Source organism: Pseudonaja textilis, chromosome 14 (genome assembly GCF_049901715.1).
Source record: "Pseudonaja textilis isolate UNSWEBS1 chromosome 14, rPseTex1.2, whole genome shotgun sequence".
In the NCBI taxonomy this organism is placed as follows: domain Eukaryota; kingdom Metazoa; phylum Chordata; class Lepidosauria; order Squamata; family Elapidae; genus Pseudonaja; species Pseudonaja textilis.
This window is the reverse complement of record NC_142003.1, coordinates 10374767-10391049: the sequence shown is the minus strand read 5'-3', so window position 1 is coordinate 10391049 and position 16283 is coordinate 10374767. Positions and strand designations below refer to the sequence as shown.

Sequence of the window (16283 nt, the reverse complement as noted above, 5' to 3'; positions counted from 1 at the left end):
GGGGAAGAACAGGGACCAGTCTGGGAGTCTGGGGAGGACTCGGACGAGGGTCCTGCATCCGATGCAGAGATGGGGCCAGGACCATCTGGGAGTGGGGTGCTGACTCCGGAGCCTCCAAGTCTGGCAGCAGCGAGGCAGAGGAACAAGGGGAGCCTGTTCCCAGTGCACGTGTGCGCAGAACTGCTAGAAGGCAAGAACAGCTGAGACAAAAGGGGCAACTTGGGAGTTAGTCTGGGAGGAGATTGCCCCTCCCAGAAGGTATAAAGGAGGTACAAAGGTAGAGAAACCTTTGCAGGAAGCAAAGTCGTTCATTCTGTTTGGATTAATCCTTGAAGCTCTGTGTGGCCTTTGTACTTCAGTTGGGTTTTTTATAATTCATTTGGCACTCTAGTTGTTGGCAGCGATTCAAAGGAGAGAAAGGTGGGTGCTTATCTCGAGGGACTGATTGGGACTCATTACCGGCTGGGAATGAACATAATTCCCAGCGTTGAAATAAAACAAGAGTTGTTTGGACTAATCGTGTGCTTAATTACGGTCCCGGGAAGCCTTGGTCAGAACAGTTGTTCTGTTTATAACAGGGGTGTCAAACTCAAGGCCCGGGGGCCAGATCCAGCCCACAGGGACTTAGATCTGGCCCATGGGGGAGCCCTGGGAATAGTGAAGGACTGGCCCGCAGTGCTTCTGCCAGCAAAAATGTGGCCCTCCCAAGCTCCATTTTGGTGGCCAAAAATGGAGCTCGGGAACCCGTTTTCTCTGCCACAGGTGCCTCTGATGCGAGTGATACCAAGCTGGCCATGCCCACCCCGGCTCCCCGAAACATAGCCCTGATGCAGCCTTCAATGAAATCGAGTTTGACACTCCTAGTTTATAACAAAGAGCTCCTTAATCTTTGTGAGGGCCTCTCCTTTCGTGTCCCAAAAGTGCTTTTCCAAAAGGCAGCTAGGTTTTCTTGGATTTCGTCTGCTTCTTGGATGAGAAGTGGAACATTTTCAAGGGGAACCCCCCCCCCGCCCCCCCCAAAAAAGTCCAGTTGCCTTTTGGAAAAACATCTTTGGAACAACCACGACCTGGACGATTGAAAATCTCCATAGACGCCTCTCCTTTCATCTTACATTTGGGTTCATTAGTATCACATGCCAAGAATTGTGTTGCGTGTTGAAATTCAAGGTGGGGCCATTTTAGACAAAACCATTCTCCAAAGCCTGATAACCCCAGCATCAGCTGGGGTTGGGTGGGCACAGGTTGGCCATAGCAGCCTTGTGGTTATTGTGCCAGAAGTCCTGCTCCTTTTGGTCTCCCCTGTCCACATCTCACACACATACACATACGCTCGCACACACACACAAGACCCAGAGCTTCCAACGCAACGCCACCAACTGCATTTGTCACTCTGATGAAAGCGGCAAGAGCTTGCTGACACGGCTGCACAACTTGAGGTCCAGCTGGAAACTCAATGTAGGCCTGCAAAGCAAGGTTCCAGAACTGAAATTATATTAACCCAGCACTAGGGAACAAAGAAAAATGGCTGATTCTCTATTTCCAGGTAAGGTAAGGTAAGGTAAAGTAAGGCAGGGTGGGTGGTATGAGATGATGTGATGATGAAATGAGATAACATTTATTATCACTTTTTTTCTGTGAAAACACTGCCACAGATTAAAAAATGAAATTATGATGCCCGCTCTCAAATGAAAATATATATAGAATCTGTCTCTGTCTGTCTGTCTGTCTGTCTATGTCTATGTCTAATCTATATCTCTGTCTATATCCTATCCACATACATATATATGTGTGTATGTGCATATATATGTGTGTGTGTGTACACATACATATACACACAGAGTATATTAATCGCAGATTTAGAATGCATAGTGGAAAAAAGAGTCTTCAAAGTTTAACAAGATTGATAGTCTATGGTACAAAGCTACTATGGAATCTCATTCTGCTTCAGATACCACTAAGCCCCCTCCCAGAATATAAGAAAGAAAACCGGTCATGGGAAGGATGTGTAGCGTCCCTGACAATACTCCGGACCCTGGTCAAGCAGTGCTTATACGCCATGTCCTGGATAGAAGGAAGTGAGCTTCCAATAACCTTTTCTGCTGTCCTTGCCACTCTCTACACATCCAAAGCGAAAACTTCCGAACCACACAGAAATATATGATGATGCTTTCAGTCGTCCCTCTAGAGCGGGGGTCTTCAAACTTGAAGACTTATGGACTTCAACTGCCACAATTCCTGAGCTGGAGGTGGCATTCTGGGTGTTGAAGTCCACTTAAAAGTTTGTCAAGTTTGAAGACCCCCCTGCTCTAGAGAAAGTGGTAAGGATAGGAGAAGGAAGAGGTGCTCTTCTCACGCAACGCAGAAAATGCAGGCGCTGCTGTCCCCACTTCACCAGCATCTCACTCTTGAGCAACCAAGCGGACCTGCTATTTTGGCGTTTCCTTCAAATTCCTTGCTCTCTTGGTTTCATTTCAGAAATGCCCAAACCTGCTGCCGTTGCATTTGAACCAGATCTGGGCCTGTTCATGGCCCCCCAGCAAACCACCTCTATTTTCATGGAAACCATAAAATTCCTCTTGGATGTCAATGCCCTTCAGGTGAGTACAGGGTCAATCGAGGTTGAAGACCAGGAAAATGTATAGGTGCATTGCGTTGGCCAAGAGTGCATCCATCCATTGGGGTAACAGCCCAGAAGCAGACGGGAGGATTAAGGTCACACAAATTTATTTTGTGATGTCTTTGTGGAGGGGGTGATTGAGAGAGACTGACATAATGAGCAGGAATGTTTTGATTAGTCCTTTATTTAATTCATTGATTCATTATTACATTATTGATTATTTTATTATTTGGAATTATTATGTTCAATTGGTTGATTGCTCTCACTGTCAAAAAATTCCTTCTTATTTCCAGGTTGAATCTCTCCTTGACCAGTTTCCATCCATTGTTCCTTTTCTGGCCTTCAGGTGCTTTAGAAAATAGCTTGAATCCCTCCTCATCTCTCTGGCATCCCCTAAAATATTGGAAGGCTGCTATTGGAAGCCTGCTATACTAGGATGATGAGAGGACTGGAGACTAAAACATATGAAGAACGGTTACAGGAATTGGGCCTGGCTAGTCTAGTGAAGAGAAGGACCAGGGGAGACAGGAGAGCAGTCTTCCAATAGTTGAGGGGCTGCCACAGAGAGGAGGAAGGGATCAAACTATTTTCCAAAGCATCTGAAGGCCAGAGAAGGAACAATGGGTGGAAACTGAACAAGGAGAGATTCAACCTGGAAATAAGGAGGAATTTTCTGTCAGGGAGAGCAATCAACCAATGGAACAGAAATTGCCCTCAGAAGTCGTGGGAGCACCATTACTTGAGACTTTCAAGAAGAGATTGACTCCCATCTGTCAGAAATGGTGTAGGGTCTCCTGCTTGGGCAGGGGGTTGGACTAGATGACCTACAAGGTCCCTTCCAGCTCTGATTATCTGTTATCTGTTACATCTCCCCTTCACTAGACTAGCCATGCCCAGTTCCTGTTTTTTTTCCTTTTACAAGATCCTTTCCCTTTTCCCTTTTAAAAGCCTTTCTCTAGCAATGAAATTTGGTAAAACCGAGCACTTGCTGTGCAGCCAGAATAAGCTGCCATCACACTGATCTATTGTTTTGAATCTCTCTGCTGTCTGTCTGCTGGGCCCAGCAAATCACTGTCTTGAGTTCAGACAAAGGGAAGGCATCATGCGGACAGGCAGCGGATTCCTCAAGCTGTTTTATGACACTAATGGCAAAAAAAATACTGCCTCCAAGTTTCGGTCAGCACATTATAAAAAAGATGTTTAGACCTTGGAAAAAGTGCAGAGAAGAACAACTGAGATGATTAAAGGCCCAGAGACTAAAACATATGAAGAACTGCAGGAATTGGGTACGGCTAGTCTAGAGAAAGGAAGGATTAAGGGGTGACATGATAGCAGTATTCCAATATTTGAGAGGCTGTCACAAAGAAGAGGGGATCCATTTATTTTCCAAAGGACGTGTAGCGTCCTTCGATTCCCCACCCATCCTGTCAGAGCTAAAAAAGCTTGCCTTCAAAGAAAGACAAGAAAGTCCAATGGTCTCCGGAAACAAACATCTTTGGGACAACCATGACCTGGGTGACTGAGAATCTCCGTAGATATTTATTTTCCAAAGCACCAAAGAATACAAAAATACAAAAAACAAAATGGATGGAAACTCATCAAGGAGAGAAGCAACCTAGAACTAAGGAGAAATTTCCCAGTAGAAGAATTAACCAGTGGAACAGCTCGCCTCCAGAAGTCGTGGGTGCTCCAACACTGGAGGGTTTTAAGAAGAGACTGGACATCGACCTGTCTGGAATGTTCCAGGGTCTCCTGCTTGAAGAGGGGGCAGGACTAGAGGACCTCCAAAGTCCCTTCCAGCCCTATTCTGTTTGATTGAGAAAACGACTAATCTTTTTTAAAAAGAATTGACTCCCACGGGTTCCACAAAATTGCTTCCTTCCTTCCCATCTTTTCTCTCTTGTTTTGACTTCACTATTCGGTAAAAAGGTCTCACGGTTAGACCAAAGTAGACTTCTTAGTCTGCTTTACAGATAGTCCTCATTGAACAACTGGTCAGTCAGCAACCATTTAAAGTTATGACAGATTCCCCCAAAAGCTACTTACGACTAGGTTTCAGAGTTCTGATGGACGCAGAGGGAGGGAGGGAGGGAGGGAGGGAGAAAGGCAGACCAAAGTCACATGACTATATTTCAGATGCTTGGCAACCAGCTGACCTTTGCGGTTGATCGAAGCATTTTGCAGTCACGTGATGTGATTTATACGTAAAACCCTCCACATTGGTGACAGGAAGGGCATCTGGCCAGTAAACACTCAGCTCCATTCAGCTGCCCAGACTCCACCCCACAAGGGATTATGGGGGTTATTAAAAAAAAAGATGAAGTATCATAAGTTTGCAAATTACTCAATGTTTGCACAGTTTGCATTCTTTAGCAGATTTGAACCAGTTCTTACCAGACTCTCCATTCGTGATGAAGAACTTGCTTGATTAGTGCAAAGAGCTAGAAATGTTAATCTAAGACACTCCCTGTTCCCAGAGAGGCCTCCCTCTCCTGCTCCCATCTATAGGGCAAGAGGTAGTCCCAAAAGAGACTCCCAGGAGTAGGAAAATGATGACTAGGAGCAGCAAGGCAGGCTACTCAAGGGATTCCAGTGGTCCTGCAGCAATGATGCAGCCAAGGGTTGGCTCTCTCCTTCCAGTTTGTTCACAGGGCGCTGGCGCACGAGTTGGTCTTCCCTCAAGGAGGCCCCAGCTGTGATTATTACTTGGTGCTGGCCCAGACCTACATGCTCAAGAAGGAATATGTCCAGTCAGAAGAGAGCTTGGAAATGGCTATGCAGATTGATTACCTGGTGCGTATCTCTCATTAGCAATTTGGGGCTCTTAATTACCCAGAGTAACTTGATTGATTGATTGATTGATTAGATTTCTGTGCTTCATCCAGAGGCAACTTGGGCAGCTTACAAGTCTTAAACTTGCCAAGTTGGAAGACCCTTGTTCCAGAGCATCTTCCCATCTAGTGGACTACAATTCTGGAATTATCCTGCCTCTTGGATAGAATGAGCTCTCCTTTGTCAACATCCCTGAATGTTTTAATTACTTCAGAATTTTCCACTCACCGCATCCCCATTACCTATTTAGGTTTTAAGGGGGAAAGTTATTGATTCGACCAGGATGACATAAGATCTCCTGCCTTGACCAGAGAGAGTTGGACTAGAAGATCTCCAAGGTCCCTTCCAGCCTTATCACCCTATGATTCCTTGCCGGTCTCCATAGGTCATGCTTAACCCCTCCATTTCTCTGCTCCCTCTCTAGAATCCAGAGGTCTGGGCTCAAAAAGGCCATCTCTGCTACTTGACAGGGAATTTCAGTGAAGCAAAATCCTGCTACGAACGCACCATTAGCTTTGTGACGGACGCGAAGGATATGCACACTGTGTATCTGCGATTGGGCTCCATCTACCTGGAAGGCAAGGAGGTGAGAAGGTAGAAATGGGACCAATAAGGAGATCCTGGTGGATTCATTGACTTGAGATGACTGCCCCATAGAACTTGGGTGGGCAGAAACATTGTCTCAGTTCTACCCAAGTTCGGATGGCCCCCCCTATTCTGCTGTTATTGAGAAGAGCCATTAAGACTTGGTTCCAACAGGAGAGAACATTGGTAGCTCAGGGTTGAACTGTGAGGCCCTTGGAACTTGTTTTGTTGCTGTAGACATTTCTCTACCCAACTAGATAACATCATCAGTGCTAGAGGGGAATGGGATTTGCTCTCTGTTTATATGTAATGGCCAATAGAAGAGACTATTTGTGCCTTGGGTTGAACTAGGGAGTCCTTGGTACTCTCTGAACGTGATTGTTTTCTTGCAGACATTTCATGACCTAACTAAGCAATATCATCAGTGCTAAAAGGGAATAGGATTTGCTCTCTGTTTATATACAGGTGACTTTCCCTGTCAGTGTTGACTGGAGCATTCTTGGTGGTTGTTTGATTGGGTGTTTGTGAGTTGGTAGCTCCTTGGTCCTTCACCAAGGGGAGACCTCCACTTCATCACATTTTCCGTTTTCCTCTTTTAAATTTTACCGATTGGATTGTCCCCATTTGATTATTGTGAGCATCCAGATTTGTTGAGAGTATAAAATCAACCAACCAACCAACTAACCAACCAAGGAAGTCTGTGATAGCAGCTCTATCCACGGAGGCTTCCCAGAACAACAAAACGGATTAGGAAATTTGAAAGGGAGTAGATGGATCTCATCTTCCATGTTGTGCGTTTTGTCCAGTGAAACTCCTCCGGACTTCAGGTACTTCAGGGGGTACAGGAGAGTTGTGCAAACCTTTCTGCCTTCCAATGGTTGTGAGTTGCAAGTAAACCTTTCAGCTCAGAACACAACCTGTCTCTTTGGAGAGAGTTGTTGTCACGCTTCAGGCCGTTGGAGAGTTCTGAGCAGTTCCGGGTTCTATGCCTGGATTTATGTTTTGTGAATTGTGGTTGAGTAACTATTTTCTTTTAAAACGTTCAGTCTAGTCTACACAATGGGAGGGAATGTTCCTGTCCCTACTGCTGTTGGCTTAGACCTGATAGAGGAATGTGATAGTTGTGTATTGGGTCAAAGTAGCAGATGATCCAATGTTAGTTATCTATTGTGGACACTGCACAATATATTGCTAGAGGGAAAAGAAGAGGATTGTTGCAAGCAATTAGCTAACTAATTGCTAGTCCTGTTAGAGCCAATGTATACTGTAAAGATAATGATCACTATTATACTATGTTGAGAAGTTGGGGTTGATTTGTTGAATTTGGGTTTTGCTCTGAGGCTGGCTAGTGTTCGGTGTTCTTGTTGCTTTGTGCAACCAGGACAGCACACTAAGAAGCCATTATTTCCCATGAAAGTAATTTTACGATCATTTTAATAGTCATAACAAGTTGCTTAAACCAGTTTCTTCTCCCTCCCCCACTCCCAAAACTCCTTCAGACAGAAGAAAGAAGCAAAAAGATATATATACTTTTCCCATGTGGGAGAAAATACATTCCAGCCATTGGTCAAAGCTAATTTCATACTTAATCTTTCCGTAATGCTTTCCTTCACCTCTGAGTTTTGGAACTTGTCTTTTATTTTCCTTCTCATAGCCAAGATGGGTTCTATCACACCCTCCTGTATTCTGTGATGATTTTTATCAGTTTTATGAGCCTTCTCTAACCACCTGCCTGAAGCAAGTCATGTTCAAACAGCTACTAATAACCTCTTTCGGTTTGGAGAACTGCAGGCCTTGATTGTCAACAAGCAAAGAGAAGCCATCCTAAATTGCCACAGCCTGAAGAGTAATTCTCTCTCTCTCTCTCTCTCTCTCTCTCTTCTTTTGACAGTATGACAAAGCCAAGCACATTTACCTCCTGGCAAGTAAGAAATCACCTTCTTGTCTCACCTGGCTGGGAGTAGGAATCGCTTGCTACAGGGTAAGTGATGGAGCCCCTTTGGCTTCCAGATTTGTAGAATATAGAATAGATTGGAAGGGACCTTGGAGGTCTTCTAGTCCAACCCCCTGCTCAAGCATGAGAAACCTTGTACCATTTTAGACAAATGGCTGTCCATTCTCTTCTTAAAAACTTCCAGTGTTGGAGCATTCACTACTTCTGGAGGCAAGTTGCTCCACTGATGAATTGTTCTCACTGTCAGGAAATCTGCCTATCCCGGGTCCTTGGGAAGGACTCACTAGGTGAACAAAAAGTGTCAGATACAATCTAATGCCTGGCTGAATGTGTGAGTAATAATAATAAAGGAGGAATGGAAAAAAAGCTTTCATGAAAGTCTATCCCAAAGGTGGACGACCTTCACTCTGTCAAGGACCTTGGAGTACTCATCTCTAAAGATCTAAATGCCAGAGCCCCTGTAACATTGCCAAAAGGTTAAGAGTTGTTAACCTAATCCTAAGTAGCTTTTTCTCCTGTAATATTGCGCTTTTAACTAGAGCATACAAAACATTTGCTAGACCAATTCAAGAATACAGGTCACCTGTCTGGAACCCGCATTGCACATCGGACATTAACACAATCGAGAGAGTCCAGAGATATTTCACGAGAAGAGTCCTCCACTTCTCTACTCGCAAGAGAACACCTTATGCCGCCAGACTTGAAATGTCTTAGACAGCTTAGAACTACACCGCCTTCAGTCTGACCTAAGCGTAGTACATAAAATGATCTATTGCAATGTCCTACCCGTCAATGACTACTTCTGCTTCAACCACAACAATACACGAGCATACAATAAATACAAAGTGAAGGTTAACGGCACCAAACTCGATTGCAGGAAATACGACTTCAGCAACAGTGATCAATATCTGGAATACACTACCTGACTCTGTGGTCTCTTCCCCAAACCATCAAAACTTTAACCTTAGACTTAGACTGTCTACTGTTAACCTCATCCCATTCCTAAGAGGTCTGTAAGGGGTGTGCATAAGCGCACCAACATGCCTACCGTCCCTGTCCAAATGTTCCTTTTTATTCGTATCCATTTCATGTATTAATAATCCTGTTTATACTTATATCTGTTACATGCTTGACAAAATAAATAAATAAAAATAAAATAAAAAGGTTTCTCTCCTCTTTAGACCTCAGTGGGAAACAGAAAGCTACCCAGAAGTGGATGGCTTCTTTTAGTCTCACTCTAGGGAAATTTCTCCTCGGTTCTAGGCTGGTTCTCTCCTTGGTTAGTTTCCATCCATTGTTTCTCGTCTTGCCTTCTGATGCTTTGGAAAATAGTTTGACCCCCCCTCTTCTCTGTGGCAGCCCCTCAAATATTGGAAAACTGCTGTCATGTCAAGCCTAGTCCTTCTCTTCAATAGGCTAGACCTACCAAACTTCTTCAACTGTTCATCACATGTTTATGTGGTTGTAGTTGTACGGTTGTAGTTGTAAATGAGTTAGAATGGAAGACTGAGTGGATCGCATGTCCAATTCTCCATTTTCCTCATCCCTCAATGGACAAGAACCATCAGTGAAAAAAAGTTGACACCTTTCAAAAGTCATGAAGTTGCAAATCCTGCAGCATCCAGAGGGCAGAGGGAATGGATGGGCTACAGCTTTCCTTAGAGCCCTGTAGGTCAGAATGAAAAGTTAGGCTGACGTTAATGAAGACTCAATCACCCTGGCCAAAAGTATCTAAAAAGGTTAAAATCATGGCTAGACTAGTGAAGAGAAGGACCAGGGGAGACATGATAGCAGTGTTCCCATATTTGAGGGGCTGTCCCAGAGAGGAAGGGGTCACCTGAAGGCCAGACAAGGAATAATGGAAGGAAACTGAACAAGGAGAGATTCAACCTGGAAACAAGGAGGAATTTTCTGACGGTGAGAGCAACCAACCCATGGAACTGAAGTTGCCTTCAGAAGTTGTGGGAGCTTCATCACTGGGAGCTTTCAAGAAGAGACTGGACTCTTCTCAGAAATGGTCTAGAGAGTGGGGGTTGGGGGTCTGTATCTATAAATGGCAATTGGACGATATTGTGAATCTGAGACATTTCATTACTTCATCAGTCAAATTTTTTTAAAAATAGGCAGAGAGTCAGAGAGTCATTGGAATGCACTAAATCTTATCACACCAACTTCAAGGAATTTCTTCCCTAAATGTATTGCAATATGTAAATGAAGATTCCCTGACTCTTGGCCTAACTATTTTTTTTTAATTTTAACTGATGAAGTTCCTCAGATGAGTAATGAAATATCTCCGATTCCATAGCTAAATACAGGTAGTTTGCAACTTACGGCCATAATTGAGGCCAAAATTTCTGTTAAGTGAGACATTTGTTAAGTGAGTTTTGCCCCATTTTGCAACCTTTCTTTGCCATCGCTGTTAAGTGAATCACTGCAGTTGTTAAATTAGTAGTATGGCTGTTAAGTGTATCTGGCTTCCCCATTCACCTTGCTTGTCAGAAGGTCACAAAAATGGATCACGTTATCCCGGGACACTTGCAACCGTCATAAATATGAGTCAGTTGCCAAGAATCTGAATTTTGGTCACATGATCATGGAAATGCTGCAAAGGGGGTAACTGTGAAAAATGGTCATTAGTCGCTTTTTTCAGTGTCTTTTTAACTTTGAACGGTCACTAAAATGAACTGTTTAAAATTGAGGACTACCTGTATCTATGGAGATTCTCCGTCATCCAGGTCCTGGTTGTCCCAAAGGTGTTTTTTTTTCCAAGGGGCAACTGGACTTTCTTGTTTTTCTTTGAAGATGTTTCGCTTCTCATCCAAGAAGCTTCTTCAGCTCTGACTGGATGGTGGGGAAGGGAAGGACACACAGTCAGAGCTGAAGAAGCTTCTTGGATGAGAAGCAAAAGCTCTTCAAAGAAAAACCAGAAAGTCCAGTTGCCTCTTGGAGGACAAAAACATCTTTTTTTTGAGAGTCTCATATTCAATTTGCCACAGTTTATCATTTTTCGATAGGCTGATGTTGCTTTTTTATGTAGCTCAAAGAGATGGCCGAGGCGGAGGATGCCCTCTCTGAAGCCAATGCCCTCAACAACAGCAATGCGGAAGTCTGGGCCTACCTCGCTTTGGTCTGCATGAAGGTGAGTCTCCAGAGGTCCGTTTCATCCAACCGCTAAGGATCTCCTCTTCTCCGGAATCATAGGATTTGTCAGCCTTGGAAGCCATATTTCACTCGGAAGCTTTGAAGCTTCCACGTAATTTAGTGCCTGGGAAATTGGGAGGGAGGATTTCTTAGTGAGTAGAAGATTAGACTCAGCAACATTCTTTCTCTGAGAGTCAAGGACATGTTGCCTTGCATTTGGAGGGGAGTGACTTGGAGTGATGTCTCCAGTTGGGGTGAAGATTTGGTTGGGCCATATGATGTGCAGAGGATGGGTTTTTGATTTTGAATTGGGAAGGGATAGCCCGGAACTCTCAGATTCAGGTTTTTCCCAGATGGGCCAATATGACTTCTCCAATAAATTCTTACTTGGATGAACTTTGTTTCTGAGTTTTGAATGAAATGGGGAATTTCACTGGACCACTGACAGGATTGAGATTAGGGTTAGAGTAAGGGGCTTCTCTGCAGATGAATTCAATGCTCTTGTGATTGAAAAATGGCTTCTAAACCCACTTGAAGTCCTTTCCCAGGTCAAATGAATGGATGGAAGGAAATTCTCAGTCGAGGCAGAAATGTAGAAATGCATTTTCACATCTGACCCTACCCCCTTTCCTTTTTCTCGGTTGCCATTCGTTTTCTTTACACTTCTCAGTTTGATGAGAGACCTTCCCCTGGGGGATTTATTCCTCCCGTTCTCCGTTTTCCTTTAAAAACACCATTAAGCTTTTCAGGGTTTCTCTTGCCTTGTCAGAACTTGTTTAGCACAGATTTCTATTTCCCCCCCCTTTAGGGCGGAAGACAACTGGAGGCTGAACAATCCTATAAATACGCTGTCAAGGTTGGTCACGGGTTTTTTTCCCCCTTGTTCAAGCTATATTTTTTTTATTTTTAATACAACTATTCCATCTTCAATGGAACAGTGTGTGGTCTGGGTACAAACCTCTTTGTTAAACAATAATCAAAGTTACCACATCCTTCATTACATATTAATTCTACAATATTTAACATAGTAATATCTACCTATTCATTATACTAATTGATTATGCAATATTAATGTAATAGTATTCAACATGATAGTCATCATATTCACTTCTCTCTTTTAACCAGTGGTGGGATTTAAATTTTTTTACTACCGGTTCTGTGGGTGTGTCTTGGTGGGCTTGGTGTGCCTTGGTGGGTGTGGCTTGGCAGGCGTGGCAGGGGAAGGATACTGCAAAATCTCCATTCCCTCCCCACCCCACTAACCTGCTTTCCAGCTCCGTTCTCCTGTGCAGGGCAACCAAAGAAGACCCAGCCAATCAGCTGGGACTCAGGAGGCGGAGAATAGAAGGGGGCGGGGCCAATCAGAGGTGGGATTTGCCGATTCTCCAAACTACTCAAAATTTCTGCTACTGGTTCTCCAGAACATACTTACATAAATATTAAGAAGGAGGCATTTTTCATTTGTCTTACATTGGATTGAAGTAGGGTTACTGCCCTTTCCTTTTCTGAGTATATTTGACCGATGTTTGAGTTACCCGTTTTCCCTTTTGTTGCAGTTGGAGTTGGACAACCTGGATCTCCTGCAGGAGGTCAAACAAGTCCAGCTAGAGGTTGGCTTTGGTGACCCATCGTTCTGATCGCCTCTTCTGCTGCTACCTTCTAAACAGGGACCGACATCCACCATTTTACAGAGCAGGGAGGTAGGGCCAGGTTGCCAGGGAACTTGTGCCAACTATCAGCCCAGAGGGGTACTACCACATTTTCAAACAAGAAGCCGCCGGTTGTTTCCAGAGCTTCCATGAGAAGTTTACAGGGCGTCTTGTAAGGTGGTTAATGAGCTCCTGGAATTTAGAAGAAGTAGATTGCAGAGATTCTATTCGTTTTGTGGAATATCCAGCAATGAAATTAAAGTCAGCCATAAGGCATCTTACAAAGCACGACTTATCTCCAGGGGTTAAAATGCTAGAGTAAGTATTTTCGGTTCCTGAAATAGAAAACCTCAGAACAACTCTAGCACAGTGTTTGTCAAGCTTGGCAATTTTAAGATGCGTGGACTTCAAACTCCCAGAATTCCCCAGCCAGCTATTCTATGCTATCTGGGGATTTCTGGGAGTTGAAGTTCGCACATCTTTAAAGTTGCCAATCTGGAAAAACACTGCTATAACACATCGCAATAGTTAGAAGAGCTTTGCTGGAGATGTTGGGAGAAGAACAGGAAAAGGAATTGGGGAGAGGGTTGGGTGAACTGCCTCATTCAAAATTTCTAGGTCTTCTTTAGTGCAAGTGGATATTATAACCCAGAGCAGTAGCAAGAGTAATTAATATGTTGGGTTTTATACAAAATTTATTACCTTAGCTTCCCAAAATTGTATGCATGAATGTGAGTTCTTAACAAAGGTTTTGATTCAGTTAGTTCATCCATGTAGTTCTCTGGGGATAATTCCCTCAGTCAGTTTTGACCTAGTGACCTCTTTTTGATCTAATGGCTATGTACATTATGGTTCCACGTTTATTTTATTCACAACTTGTTTTTTTGTCTGCTTTCCGTAATTGGTTTGGCAGCACAGAATTTTGAAAGAGGAATCTAAACTATGATACCCAAGGATTCAACAACAGCAATTTGGGGCAAGTGATTTAATAAAATAGTTTGGGTCTCTCTATTGGTGCTTTTCATTGGATGTAAAAATCATTAACTTTAGTCACCTTTCTGCCAGAAAAACATCCAAACTCAGGCTGGAATTGTTCTTTCTGTTACGTCCCATTTGCAAAAGAAACCTGCATGCCGGAGTTTTTGATATGCAAAGCTGAATTTCACTAATTGTTATACAAATTACACATGACAGAGAATTTCTGGGGCACATGAATCTGTTGGGAGTTGTCAAGCAATTTCCATTCATTCTTGGGCTTCTTTGTAGAGTTATTGCCAGCTATGTATTTCCGTTTAAAGACTAATCTTTGCATGACAGCTAAAGTACTATGTCATATTTTTTTAAATATAAATTTTATTTGGGTTTTCACAAAAAAACCATAATACAAATAAAACATCTTTTTTGAGAATAGCATGATCACGGATTATCACTTCTTCATACAGTACTATGTCATTTTTTTCATGTCCCAGTTCATCTTTCGTCTCCAAACAAAATAAGTTTACTTTTTTTATTGCAAATACAAGAATTGCGAAGAGATGGAAACATTCTGTCCCGATTTAGGAATTCTCCCAACAGCTAAAAAAACATTATTTAATTCCCCAAGGACAATAGAAACAACATCTCTGGCTTAATTGGAAAGCAACTGGACTAGCTAAATTATGGTATCTTTAAACATTAGTAGCGAATGGATAAGGATTGTTTTTTGTAATGTCGCTTTCTGATTCAAGATTTCCCTAAGCAGATTGGATTTAGCTATTTTTACACACGTCCATTAGTCTATACTGGAGTAAAGGAGACATTCTGGGATGGAAAATAGGCAGTCCTCAACTTACAACTGCAATTGGGACCAGAGTTCATGTTGCTCGGCAAAGTGGTTGTTAAATGAGTCATGCTTGATTTTATGACCATTTTTGCCACAGCTGTTAAGCAGTTAAGTGCTTGATTTGCAATTGAGCCCAACATTTCTGTTGCTACGTGAGACCCTTGTTAAGTGAGTTTTACCACACTTTACGATCTCTCTTGCCACCGTTGTTAAGTGAATCCCTGCAGTTGTTTAGTTAGTAACGCAGTCATTAAATGAATCTGGCTCCCCCCCCCATTGACTCAGAAGGTCACAAAAGGGGATTCCCAGCAACAGTCATAAGTATGAGTCATTTTCCAAGCATCTGAATTGTGATCATGTGACTACAGGGATGCTGCAATGGTCCATAAATGTGAAAAATGATCATAGGTCACTTTTTTTTCTGTACCATTGTAACTTCAGTCACTGTTGTAAGTTGAGGACTACCTGTAACGAATAGTTGAGCCAGAATTCAGGGGGCTGGCAGATAGTTAAGAAGCAGATGATGATCATGACAAATAATAATAATAATAATAATAATAATAATAATAATAATAATAATAATAATATTTTGGTTCATTGACATTGCAATACCTGGTGATGCACGAATTGTAGACACACAGCAAGAAAAAATCACAAAGTATCGGGACTTACAAACTGAAGTTGAGCGACTTTGGAAAAAGAAATCGTGTGTGATCCCAATAGTAATCGGAGCCCCTGGAGCAATACCTAAAGGGCTGCCTGGCTATTTGGAAATCCTGAATGTATCAGACTTGAATACCCTGATTCTACAAAAAAACCCACCCTACTTGGAACAGCTTATATCCTCCGATGCTATTTGAACAGTTCCAAGGTCCTTGGTTAGGACTTGAGCTGTTGAGCTACCAACCAGCCCCAAAGCCTGTGAATCTCACTAAAGATTAAATAATAATAATAATAATAATAATAATAATAATAGTCATTTTATGTATATAAGCAGTATACACAATGAAATTCACATAACACCATAATACAACATAGTACAGAATAATGCTCCGTATTCATTTCAATTGGTGTTTCTCAACTTCAGCACCATTAAGATGTGTGGACTTCAACTCCCCAAATCCCCCAGCCAGCATGAGATTGAAAAACAATAAATACCCGCGCAGCAGAGTCCAGCGCATTTGCAATTCTCCCTGTTAAACCTTGGCTCGACTGATATTTGAAGCCAGCATTGCAATTGCCTCCAGAAGATGTGGATGCTTCATCATCACTGGAGGTTTTTAAGAAGAGACTGGACAGTCACTTTTCTGGAATAGGGCATAGGTTCTCCTGCTTGAGCAGCGGGCTGGACTAGAAGACCTCAAAGGTCCCTTCCAGCTCTGTTCTGATTGATTGATTGATTGGACAGTGGAATGGGTGATCTCCAGAACTTGTGGATGCTCCATCATTGGAGGGGTTTATTTTTAGAAGACATCGGCTAGCCACTTGTCTGGAATGGTATAGAATCTCCCGTTTGAGTGAGCAAGGGGCTGGACTAGAAGACCTCCCAAGATCCCTTCCAGCTCTATCCTGATTTTTGATCCCACCGACAGCTTAGCCTGGCTAAACAAAAAAAAAAAAAAGGCTGCCGTTTCACACTCCGGCCGCAGAGGGCGCTCCAGGCAATACGCGGCGCCGTTCGGG

General features: G+C 43.0%; 1 protein-coding gene across 1 annotated transcript in view; it reads left to right on the top strand.

Moving 5' to 3' along the window:
• Positions 1-14116, top strand: part of CFAP70 (cilia and flagella associated protein 70) — a 41631-nt gene extending 27515 nt beyond the window's left edge. The window contains exons 22-28 of the mRNA XM_087912476.1: positions 2476-2597; positions 5258-5410; positions 5874-6035; positions 7926-8015; positions 11026-11127; positions 11938-11985; positions 12686-14116. Coding sequence (XP_087768602.1) covers positions 2476-2597; positions 5258-5410; positions 5874-6035; positions 7926-8015; positions 11026-11127; positions 11938-11985; positions 12686-12766 — 758 coding nt within the window. The 3' untranslated portion in view covers positions 12767-14116. The remainder of the gene's footprint in view (positions 1-2475; positions 2598-5257; positions 5411-5873; positions 6036-7925; positions 8016-11025; positions 11128-11937; positions 11986-12685) is intronic.
• The last annotated feature ends 2167 nt before the right edge of the window (positions 14117-16283 follow it).